Genomic DNA, 12,550 nt, shown 5'->3' on the forward strand with positions numbered 1-12,550 from the left:
TACAATTTTACTGTTGTGAAGAAAGTCAACAGTCTTCTCGTGTAGTCTCTGTAGGGGACCAGAGTGGGCTGGAGAGTATTCCAATCACCATTTACTTGATTGATCACCAGAGCTGAATCTCCGAAGATGTCCAGAGTCTTGATTCTCAGATCAATGGCTTGCTCAATACCCAAGATACAGGCCTCGTACTCAGCTTCATTATTTGTGCACTCAAAAGTCAAACGAGCGGTGAAAGGCATGTGGGCACCCTTCGGAGTAGTAATGACAGCGCCAATTCCACTACCTCTAGCATTGACAACCCCATCAAACAACAAAGTCCACTTTTCGTTTGGATCAGGTCCCTCCTCAACAACTGGCTCTTCACAGTCTTTCATCTTGAGGAACATGATGTCTTCATCAGGGAATTCAAACTTCATTGGCTCATAATCATCAATCGGTTGCTCGGCAAGGTAGTCTGACAGAATACTCCCTTTGATGGCCTTCTGTGACGTATACTGGATATCATACTCTGTTAAAATCATCTGCCAACGGGCAACACGTCCGGTGAGAGCCGGCTTCTCAAAGATGTACTTCACTGGATCCATCTTAGAAATCAATAAGGTAGTATGGTTCAACATATACTGCCTCAGTCGGCGAGCAGCCCAGGCCAAAGCACAGCAAGTTTTCTCAAGCTGCGAATATTTGACTTCACAGTCGGTAAACTTTTTGCTAAGGTAGTATATGGCATGCTCTTTTCGACCAGACTCGTCATGCTGTCCCAATACACACCCCATCGAGTTCTCAGTCACTGATAGGTACATTATCAGAGGTCTCCCAGGAACTGGAGGTATAAGGATCGGAGGTTTCTGTAGATACTCTTTTATCTTCTCGAAAGCCCTTTGACAATCTTCATTCCACCTGATAGCCTGATCTTTCCTCAGCAATTTGAAAATTGGCTCACACGTGGTTGTTAGGTGAGAGATGAACCTTGCAATGTAGTTCAACCTCCCTAAGAAACTACGGACTTGCTTCTCTGTTCTTGGCTCAGGCATTTCCTGTATTGCTTTCACTTTGTCAGGATCCACCTCAATCCCTTTTCCGCTAACAATAAAACCCAGCAATTTTCCCGATCTCACCCCGAAAGTGCACTTGTTCGGATTAAGTCTCAGTTTGAATTTCCTCAAACGCTCAAACAGTTTCTGCAAATTCACCAAATGTTCTTCTTCTGTCTGAGATTTGGCAATCATATCATCCACATAAACCTCGATTTCATGATGAATCATATCATGGAACAGAGTTACCATAGCTCGTTGATATGTTGCTCCGGCATTTTTCAAACCAAACGGCATCACCTTGTAGCAGAAGGTGCCCCATGGGGTTATGAAAGTTGTCTTTTCCATGTCTTCTGGTGCCATCTTGATTTGGTTATAGCCAGAAAAGCCATCCATGAAGGAGAATACCGAGAACTGAGCTGTATTATCCACCAAAACGTCGATGTGAGGTAATGGGAAATCATCTTTAGGGCTAGCTCTGTTCAGATCCCGGTAGTCGACACACATCCGTACCTTTCCATCCTTCTTAGGTACTGGGACGATGTTTGCAACCCATGGCGGATAATTGGTGACTGCTAGAAACCCTGCATCCAACTGCTTTTGTACTTCTTCCTTTATCTTGACAGCCATCTCTGGTCTTGTTCTTCTGAGTTTCTGCTTGACCGGAGGACAACCTTCTTTGAGAGGCAAGCGGTGTACCACGATGTCTGTGTCCAGCCCGGGCATGTCCTGATAAGACCAGGCAAAGATGTCAACGTATTCTTGCAGCAATTCAATCAGCCCTTTCTTCACATCATCTCTCAAAGCAGCCCCTATCTTGATTTCTCTCTTGGCGTCTTCGGTGCCGAGATTAATCACTTCAACAGACTCTCGATGCGGTTGAATAACCCTTTCCTCTTGTTTTAATAACCTGGTAAGTTCTTCAGGGAGTTCACAGTCTTCATCACCCTCTTCTTCAGCTTGAAAGATTGGATTTTCAAAGTCGAAACGAGCCATAGCAGAACCGTTATCAATAGGATCCGGTGATGTGCATCTGCATGAGTGATGGTATGTGCTTATGAGTGTGAACAAGAAGTGAAAACTAAACGAAACATTGCCATTTTTTTTATTTTTTATTTATTTTGAAAAACTGCAAAAATAGAAAGACAGGGAACGAAATATTTGAATGCAAAAAGACGTCCTTTATTTATGATAAAAAATGCAAGCGTCACATAGATGGGCCCTACAATGAGTCATTACGCCCTGGGCGGAACGTAAGACTTGGATATGCATGAATAAACAAAGAAAATTACTCTTCAAGAAGAGTGACTTGGATAATCTCCTCAGAAGACCAATTGTTGATGACTTCATCCGGGATCCTCGGACGCACCCAGTTGTCAATGTCACAATCATTATCCCCATCTTCTTCGTCGACTGTAGAGACTTGACCATACTGAATGATGCCAGCACTGGAGAAAGTGATCGGCCCCTGAAGTGTTGTAGAAGTCAGAGCTGGCTGATATCCAATCCCGAACTTATCTTCTTTCACTGGTAATTCCAACAGACGCCCCCAACCGGGAGCAACACCTGAATCCACCACGGCCCGTGCCTGCTTAAAGGATGAGATAGAGGCACCCGCTTTAACCTCTTTCACAGACTCTTGGACAGACAAATCTTCAACCTGGAGGATACCTTTGTCGATGGCCTTTGAATCTATGAGGTCCTGAACTACGTGCTTAAAAGCTTTGCAGTTCTCAATGTCATGGCCAGGTGCCCCAGAGTGGAAGCTACACCTAGCGTTGGCGTCGTAACCCACCGGAAGTCTACCAACAGGAGGAGCCAGAGTGCGCAATTGCACAAGTTGTAGTTGTTGAAGACTAGAAAGTAACTGGGCGTACGACATTGGAAGGGTGTCGAAACGCCGGTCCATCATCCTTTGTCTCTGTTGATAAGCGGGTCTGTTACCCGGTTGTTGCTGCTGTTGATACTGAGCTGGTTGACGTTGTGATTGTTGTTGTTGTAGTGGTGCTGCAGCTGGAATGGTCACAGCCGCAACATACGGTTGCTGATGATAATTCTGAAAATTATTCCTCCGGTTATCCCTGTTCTGATAAGAAGATATGGCATTTGCATCCCCTTCTCTTCTCTTCTGTCCCTGAATGAACGGCTTCTTCACCCCTTATGAGGATCCACCTCCACTCTGGATCTTGTATGTCTTTAGGTAATTCTCCACCCTTTCTCCAGTAGAGACCACATCAACAAAGTTGGAAGCATTGCAACCTACCAGACGCTCCAAGTAAGGTTCAGGCAGCGTATTCATGAACATGTTGGCCATTTCCTTTTCCAACATAGGAGGCTGAACACGGGAAGCTGTATCCCTCCAGCGTTGAGCGTATTCCCTGAAGCACTCATTGCTTTTAAGAGACAGATTCTGAAGTTGAGTTCTGTCCGGAGCCATGTCTGCATTATACTGATACTGCTTCACGAAAGCCTCTGCCAAATCCCTCCAGCAACGGATGTGGGCTCTGTCCAGCCTCATATACCATTCCAAGGATGCCCCAGCTAGGCTATCCTAGAAGAAGTACATAAGTAGCTTCTCGTCATCAGAGTATGCAACCATTTTACGGAAATAGGCTTGCACGTGAGTTTTGGGGCAAGAGCTGCCATTGTATTTGTCAAATATCGGGACCTTGAATTTCGGTGGCACCCTCACACCTGGGACCAGCCCCAGGTCAGCAACATCTACTCCCAGAGGATTCTGTCCTTCCACAGCTTTCAGCCTCTCTTCCAATCTTCTAAACATGGGGTCCATGCCAAAGTCTTCCTGAAGCAAGGGGAACTGATCATCCCGACCATCCTGAATGGGTTGTTGACCGGAGGTGACATGTAGGATTGGGATAGGCCCCGGTCCATTGGGACCATTAGCCTCTCCAGCTGGAGGATCAGCTAGCGTCTCCGGTTGAGTAATAGGGGGATCCCTCTGCACCAATAATCTAAGCTCCTGCTGTCCTTGAGCCACCCCTTGAACCAAATCCATGAATTGATTCATGCGAATCTTCATCTCGGCGAGCTCTGCCTGTAGGCTTTCCATTACTCTCTGTTGGTTCCTCCGGGTACCGTATCGGTGAATGCCTGAGTCAGCTATCCTGCTAGTGGGACACCAAACAAACTGAGAACACTGTGGCGGTACCTGTTATGCAAGACATGCGGATGACTATGCAAATGCAATGACATGTTTATCAATTCCAAAAGTATTCTACCCCCTTGATTCCAGTCTCACATTTGATAAACAGTGTAAGAAGAAAACCCCGACTAGATTCAAGAAGAAGATTTAAACCTCCTTGAAAAGGATAAACATGTGTTAAATGATATGAATGCAAATGGTGTGATGATGTGAATGCAATGCAATGGCATGCCAATCAGGATTGTTGTATCTGCTTGAACATCTGTCAGGTTGCACTGTCTGGAGAGAAATTAAGAGCACACTAAACAAAGGTCATGGGATGGATCATGTTATCCTTAATATCAACCACCCATTTTGGTGGATTATGGTTTACCTCTTATCAACACCCGAGTTTCATTGATATTAAGGATACCTGATCGGATTAACCATGAATCAAGGGTTTGTCGCAAGTCACGAGCATGGAGTTTAGGTTAAGAACCACCCAAAAGGAGTGTACTAAGGTTTAAACCTGCCAAACATGTTCTACAAAAGGTTCCCATAGTCATAATCTCATCTTTCGGATATTATCAGAGGAACGACTACTCGTATTCCAACAATATTCTCAAGAGAGACTCTTATGAGTGTAGTATCGCGTAACAATCGTATCAAATCTTACACTTGAACGACTTTCGCACTACGTCCTACGAATAGGCCAAGATGGGTTTGGTAAACTAAGGTCCTTGGCTTCTTAGGTCTATATTGGAACAAGTAATGTCTAACCACAACTTACTTATGTGACATTATTGATCTCAACATGACCTCCACCAAGTGAATGGGCTTGCAAGTCAACTCGCTAAGGAATACTCCACACAAGTTGACAGGACTATGCCATTCTCCTATCTTAAGTGCACTCGAGTTCGGGTATAGAACTCATCTCACAAAGATCACCAAGCAGCCATAGCCAGCCAACAGATACAACAATGATATGTACACAATGTAATAAGGTAAAGCAGGTAAATAAATAACTGTACAAAAGCATGAACACCCAATAAACAAACAAACTACAAAAGCTAGGAGGGACTCGCTTAGGGAAACCGGGTCCCCAGCAGAGTCGCCAGCTGTCGCAACCTGAAAAATACAGTGCGCGAAAAAAACAACCGGCGAAAGAAAAAGACAGAAGAGTCGCCACCGTGCGTTATTCATCCCAAAGGAGGGAAAAGAAACGCTCGAAGTAAACCTGAAAAAGGAAAGGACAAGACGGGGTCTCGCAACCAAATCTTGGGTTCGGATGTCGGTTATGCGAAGGGAAGGTATTAGCACCCCTACGCATCCGTAGTACTCTACGGGATCCACTTTTGTAGTTCTTGTCTAAAGGGTGTGGGTTTATCTTGTGCTGTTTGCCAAAAAAAACAAAAAAGGGTTAAATGAAAATGACTCGCGCGGATGTTGCATCCACTGCATACGTATCTCATCTGAATATGAGAATCAGAGTCTTCGTAGCTCGGCTGACCTATGGGTTGGGGGGATGTGTGCTCGCTAAGACATCGCGTCTTATGCCTACGTATCTCATCTGGAATGAGAATCAGAGCAAGCCGTAGTTCGGCTAACTACGGGGTTATGGATTGGGTTTTGGACGAACGACGTCACTACGCAATCTACCGGATGCTCGACCTTTGGAGACTTACTCGCCTGTAGTAGAAGGAGTAAACGTGTTGCTTTGGGTTTTAGGGTTTGGGATGCTCGAGGGCAAACAGGCAGTCCTTGACGAAGGAACCACGCTACATGTGGGGATATGAATACAAAACACAAAACATGTATCTCAAAGTAAAATGCCACCAAGGGGCCCAAACATTGCCTCCTATCGAGGTCTTCCAGCTAAGAAAGCGATAAAGTACGAGAAAAGGAAAAAATTACGACACGGATAAAGATCCGAAGTTACAACAATTAAAGGATTAGCAACCCTGAGATCTCTCCAGCTAGACCATCAAAGAAAATCAGTCAATACGATTAATCAGGATAAACCTCCGGATGGTATCCCTGCAAGAGTATATGAGCCCTCGCGAAAACTGATTGGAGAGCTTGATTGAAATTGAGTTGCACCCGTGAGGTTTACAAGTTGAGTTCCCTTCAGGGTTTGGAGGCTGCTCTGAGTTCTCTGTCAGGTCTTCTCTCACTATCTTTTTCCTCAGGGTTTTGTTCCAAGGAAACCTCAGAGTGTTTTGTTTCTCCTCAAAATCCCCCTTTGTTCTGTCTTCTTTCTCTCACTATCTTTTTCCTCAGGGTTTTGTTCCAAGGAAACCTCAGAGTGTTTTGTTTCTCCTCAAAATCCCCCTTTGTTCTGTCTTCTTTCTCTCACTATCTTTTTCCAGTGAATCTCCTAGTGTAACTCCAAGTGTCACTCCTCTACTGAAACTTCAGTATTTATAGACTGATTTTCGTGGGTAGTGGGCTCAAATGAGGGAGACCCAAGTCCAAAATAATTTGTTATATTTTATTTATTTATTTAATTAATTAATTAATTAATTAATTAATTAATTAATTAAATAATTTTTTTTTTCAGGAAAAATGAAGGGTAAATTTTGGGGTATTACAACGAGGAAGCAAAAGAAGTCCGAGTCGGCTCTGCTCTACAAGACGAGGTGAAGGCAAAATTGATCAAACTCTTGAAGGAGTACAAAGATGTGTTTGCATGGTCATATCAAGACATTCCTGGCCTTGATACTGACATTGTGGTCCACCATCTTCCTCTTAAAAAAGAATGCCCTCCAGTAAAGCAAAATCTACGAAGGACTCGTCCCGATATTGCTATAAAAATCAAGGAGGAGCTACAAACAGCTCAACGCAGGCTTCCTAGCGGTCTCTAATTACCCTCAATGGATTGCTAACATTGTGCCTATACCTAAGAAGAATGGAAAAGTAAGAATGCGCGTAGATTATAGAGATCTAAATAGAGCAAGTCCCAAAGATGACTTTCCACTACCACACATTGACGTGCTAGTAGACAATACTGCTTAGTTCTCTATTTTCTCTTTTATGGATGGTTTCTCCGGTTATAACCAGATTCGCATAGCTCAGGAAGATATGGAGAAAACCACTTTCATAACATCATGGGGGAACTTCTGCTACAAGGTGATGCCTTTTGGATTGAAGAACGCTGGCACCACATACCAATGAGCCATGGTCACTCTCTTTCACGATATGATCCATAAAGAGATTGAGGTCTACGTCAACGACATGATAGCCGAGTCTCAAACCTAAGAGGAACACCTTGTTAATCTAGAAAAGTTGTTTGAGAGGTTAAGGAAGTTCAAATTGAGGCTTAATCCCAATAAATGCACATTTGGGGTAAGATCCGGTAAATTGCTAGGTTTTATCGTCAGCCAATGTAACACCCCTTTTTCTACCCCAAATTATTTAGCATATAATCAGAGTAAATAAGCACGCATGTAAAGAAAAGGGCGTCACATCGACGTTTTCGAAACTTAAAACTTTCAAAAACCAACAACACACCTGGCCAATTGAAGTAACACATTTTACTCCTCATGAATATTCAAGCAACATGCGTTCGCAGCGGAAAATAAAGAATACTCATGTATTTCATAATATGATCCATGTCCCATACCATGATCATCTCTCAATAATCACTTCAAATAAAATAAAACAATTAATGACATAAAGCATATCAAAATAAGATATGAGTTCAATACCACTAATCTACCCAGTGTTACATGACCAGAGCATTGACTCATTACCAAATTTCAAACTAAATACGGAAACTCGCCAACTATTCTTGAGCGAGCTACCGTCCACCTACTCCAGCAATACTACTCTGTAGTATCTGCACGATACCCATGTAAAGGTAACATTCAAACAGAAAGGGTGAGAATTCCAATCATTATGAAATAGCATAATAAGGCACAATGAATTAAAACACAATTTAAGAATTCATCACACTTGGTATAATCACGTCAATAATATTAACCAACAATCATCTCACATATTTCAAACGTACATCGCATCCACATCAATACATGCATTCAATGATCACATAACTATAGACGACTCAATGCAAGACAATGTGACTCTATGCATGTGGTACCTCAATGTGAACTCAAAGTTTCACCGCTTTCCGATTCAATATCTAGAATCCAAGCCACGCTTCCGATCCGGACAAGACCAAAGCCCTACGTCTGTTTCCAATGAAGGATCACCGCTTAATACTACGCCTAATCCCAATTAAGGATTAACGTCTGCTACGTCTATTTCCAATGAAGGATCACCGCTTAAATACTACGCCTAATCCCAATTAAGGATTAACGTCTGCTACGTCTGTTTCCAATGAAGGATCACCGCTTAAATACTACGTCTAATCCCAATTAAGGATTATTGTCTGCTACGTCTGTTTCCAATGAAGGATCACCGCTTAACCACTTCCACAATGAAGTCAACCATGCTATGAATGAATGCACACATACCAACACATATGCAATTAAGACCATCTATATACCGTCTTAACATCCCACATATCACCATGACTCACAATTGGTACATATACACATTCATCACAACACATCAATTACGATTACATATACACATCCATAACCATAAATCATTCACAAATCAGTACTGGTATACATACACATTCATACAATATATTATTCACCAATATAGGCCAATCATCAAATATGTACACATAGATTTCATTCCAAAACGCACACAACATTTAAATATCAGTTTTTCACTTTTCAAACAGTGTTAACCGGTTAACGCCCTGGGTTAATCGGTTAACGCAAAACAGAATGCGCTTCTTGGCAATTTTTAACAGTGTTAACCGGTTAACGCCCTGGGTTAACCGGTTAACGCAAGACAAAATTCAATTTTCTCACTATCGTAACAGTGTTAACTGGTTAACGCCCTGGGTTAACCGGTTAACGCAAAACAGAATGCTGTTCCTGCGCTAACACGAAACAGAATGCAGATTTCCCCGCATTTTTCATCGTTGGAGGACTTCCGGACCTCCGATTTCGATTCCGTAAAAAAGCTACACGTGCAGAAAATTATGACTCATCCAAATATATATTCATTCACAGTTTTAGCATAATTTAATCATCACAATTCAAGAGTATTTATCAAGACCTAATAATTCCAAACCATGCCAATTAAGGATTTCAACCTAAAACATGTTCCTACCCATTGACCCAATCATACTAACCCATAATGATAAGGATTTCCCCCCTTACCTTGTCAATTTGATGGAAACCTTGACTCCTCTCGCTTTTCCTCTCCTCTTTCTCTATTGCTTTCAGTGCTCAAGTGAATTCTAATTCTCACTTCCTTCACCCTTACTATTTATAATAGTATTCTAGTTGGGCTTAAATCATCTAATTTAATCACTAGGCCCAATCATACCTAATATTTAAATACCTCTATTTAAATTCAAATAATTAACCACTCACTATGCAACCAAGTTAATTAATAATTCAATTATGTCCCATATCAACTAAATAATTAATTCCCACACTAATTAAGTTAATTAATCCATTATTATACTACCTCACAACCGCTTAATTACTTAACACTCAAAATAATTAAATATAATATAATAAAATAATATAATAATTAATTCCTAAAAATTGGGCTGTTACAGCCAACATGGCATTAAAGTAGATCCCGAGAAAGTAAAGGCCATACAAGCTATGCCTGCACCCAAAACCGAGAAGGAAGTCTAAGGGTTCCTGGGTAGATTGAACTACATTTCTAGGTTCATATCTCACCTCACTGCCACTTGTGATCCAATCTTCAAACTTCTTCGAAAGGATCAAGCCATCATTTGGAATGATGATTACCAAGACGCATTTGAGAAAATAAAGGATTATTTACAAGAACCTCCTATGTTGATGCCTCCTGTACCTGGCAGACCAGTAATCATGTATCTCACCATTCTCGAAGGATCTATGGGATGTGTCCTCGGCCAACATGAAGAGACTGGTAGAAAAGAGCATGCAATATACTACTTGAGCAAGAAGTTCACTGATTGCGAGAGTAGGTATTCGATGCTTGAAAAGACTTGTTGCGCACTAGCATGGCTGCCAAACATTTAAGACAGTACATGCTCACTCATACGACATTGTTGATCTCTAAGATGGATTCTGTCAAATACATCTTTGAGAAGCCGGCTCTAACCGGTAGAGTAGCTCAATGGCAAATGGCTTTAACCAAGTACGATATCCAACATGTCACTCAAAAGGACATCAAGTGGAGTGTATTGTCTGATTATCTTGCTCAACATCCCTTGGAGGACTACCAGTCTATGCGTTTTCAATTCCCCGATGAGGATATCATGTTGATTAGGGATTGCAACATCCCCTATCCCGAGGAAGGATTCGAGCCTGGATCCCGTTGGACCTTGGTTTTTGATGGAGCTTCTAATGCTCAGGGAAATGGCGTTGGGGCAGTAATCACTTCTCCAACAAATTTCCACCTCCCCTTCACTGCCAGATTATGTTTTGAGTGTACAAACAATATGGCCGAATACCAGGCTTGTATCTTTGGTATTGAAGCTGTTATCGATCTTAGGATTAAAATCTTGGAAGTCTATGGAGATTTAGCCTTGGTAATCAGCCAGGTCAAAGGAGTTTGGGATACAAGAGATCATAAACGCACTCCTTACAAAGAGCATGTCTTGAAACTAGTCCCATACTTTGATGAAATTACATTCCACCACATCCCTCGAGAAGAGAATCAGCTAGCTGACGCCTTGGCAACTTTGGCGTCCATGTCTAAAGTTAAATGGAAGAACGGAGCGTCATCCTTTCACCTAAACTACTTGGACGAACCTGCTTACTGTCTGGCAGCAGAAGACGAAGCTGACGGTCATCCTTGGTTCTATGACATCATGAAATTCTTAGAGAACCAAGAGTACCCTGCAGACAGGTCCATCACCGACAAGAAGTATCTTTGGAAACTGTCATCCAAATTCTTCTTAAGTGGAGGGGTATTATACAAGATAAATTATGATTCGATTTTGCTTAGATGTGTGAACAAGCAAGAAGCAAACTAGATTATAATGGATATTCATGAAGGATCCTTTGGGACGCATGCCAGTGGGGAGCATTCTGGTAAAGAAAATCTTAAGGGTCGGCTACTATTGGATGACTATGGAGATTGACCGTCATCTCCACGTCCAAACCTGCCACAAGTGCCAGATCTACGCCGATAAGATTCATGTATCGCCAACACCTCTCAATGTCCTAACATCACCTTGGACTTTCGCCATGTGAGGCATTGACGTGATCGGACGCATAGAGCCAACTGCCTCGAATGGACACCGCTTCATCCTTGTAGCCATTGACTATTTCATAAAATGGGTAGAAGCAGCCTCATACGCCAACGTTACCAGACAAGTGGTGACTCGATTCCTCAAGAAAGAAATCATTTGTCGTTATGGGGTCCCCAACAAGATCATTATTGATAATGGATCTAACCTCAATAATAAAATGATGAAAGAGCTATGCCGAGATTTCGAGATCGACCACCACAACTCATCGCCTTATAGGCCTAAGATGAATGGCGTTGTTGAGCAGCTAACAAAAACATCAAGAAGATCGTGCAAAAGATGGTGGAAACCTACAAAGATTGGCATGAAATGTTCCCGTTTGCATTACACGGCTATCGTACTTCTGTACGCACTTCCATTGGGGAAACTCCTTTCTCCCTTGTGTATGGCATGGATGCAGTCTTGCCAGTAAAAGTAGAGATTCCTTCCTTAAGGATTTTGACCGATGTTAAGCTTGATGAGTCTTAATGGGTACAAGCTCGATTCGACCAACTAAACCTCATTGATGAGAAGCGCTTGGCATCCATCTGTCACAGCCAACTCTATCAAAAGCGCATCAAGAGGGCATGTAAAAAGGTTTTCCCCCGCAGCCTAAAGGCCGGAGACCTCGTATTGAAAAAGATTCTCCCAATCCATATTGGCCCAAAGGGAAAATGGACGCCAAACTACGAAGGCCCGTATGTTGTAAGAAAGGTCTTCTTCGGATGAGCCTTGATCCTTGCAACTATGGATGGTGAAGATCTTCCATCCCCGGTGAATGCGGATGCAGTCAAAATATACTATGCTTAAAAAATAAAATAAAATAAGCCTGATATGTTGAAAACCCGAAAGGGAAACTTATGCAAAAATGGGTATCCCGGTAGACTGAAAACCCGAAAGGGCGATCTAGGAAAAAATTAGGAAGTTAATAAAAGCAAGAGGTTGCATCCCACGAGGAATCCTTCTTCATTCCCCGATGAATCAATTATGTGGTCCCCCAGCAAATCAATCATATCACCCTCCTTCTAAAAGCAAGATCAAAGGACGACCAAAGGCATAGAG

At 42.4% G+C, this 12,550-nt stretch overlaps 1 protein-coding gene across 1 annotated transcript; it reads left to right on the forward strand.

The window, feature by feature from the left end:
• The first annotated feature begins 10,255 nt into the window (after positions 1-10,255).
• LOC127136593 (uncharacterized) lies at positions 10,256-11,233 on the forward strand. Its single transcript, XM_051063133.1, has one exon. The coding sequence runs from the start codon at positions 10,256-10,258 to the stop codon at positions 11,231-11,233; it is 978 nt and encodes a 325-aa protein (XP_050919090.1).
• The last annotated feature ends 1,317 nt before the right edge of the window (positions 11,234-12,550 follow it).

This window comes from Lathyrus oleraceus, chromosome 4, assembly GCF_024323335.1.
Source record: "Lathyrus oleraceus cultivar Zhongwan6 chromosome 4, CAAS_Psat_ZW6_1.0, whole genome shotgun sequence".
In the NCBI taxonomy this organism is placed as follows: domain Eukaryota; kingdom Viridiplantae; phylum Streptophyta; class Magnoliopsida; order Fabales; family Fabaceae; genus Lathyrus; species Lathyrus oleraceus.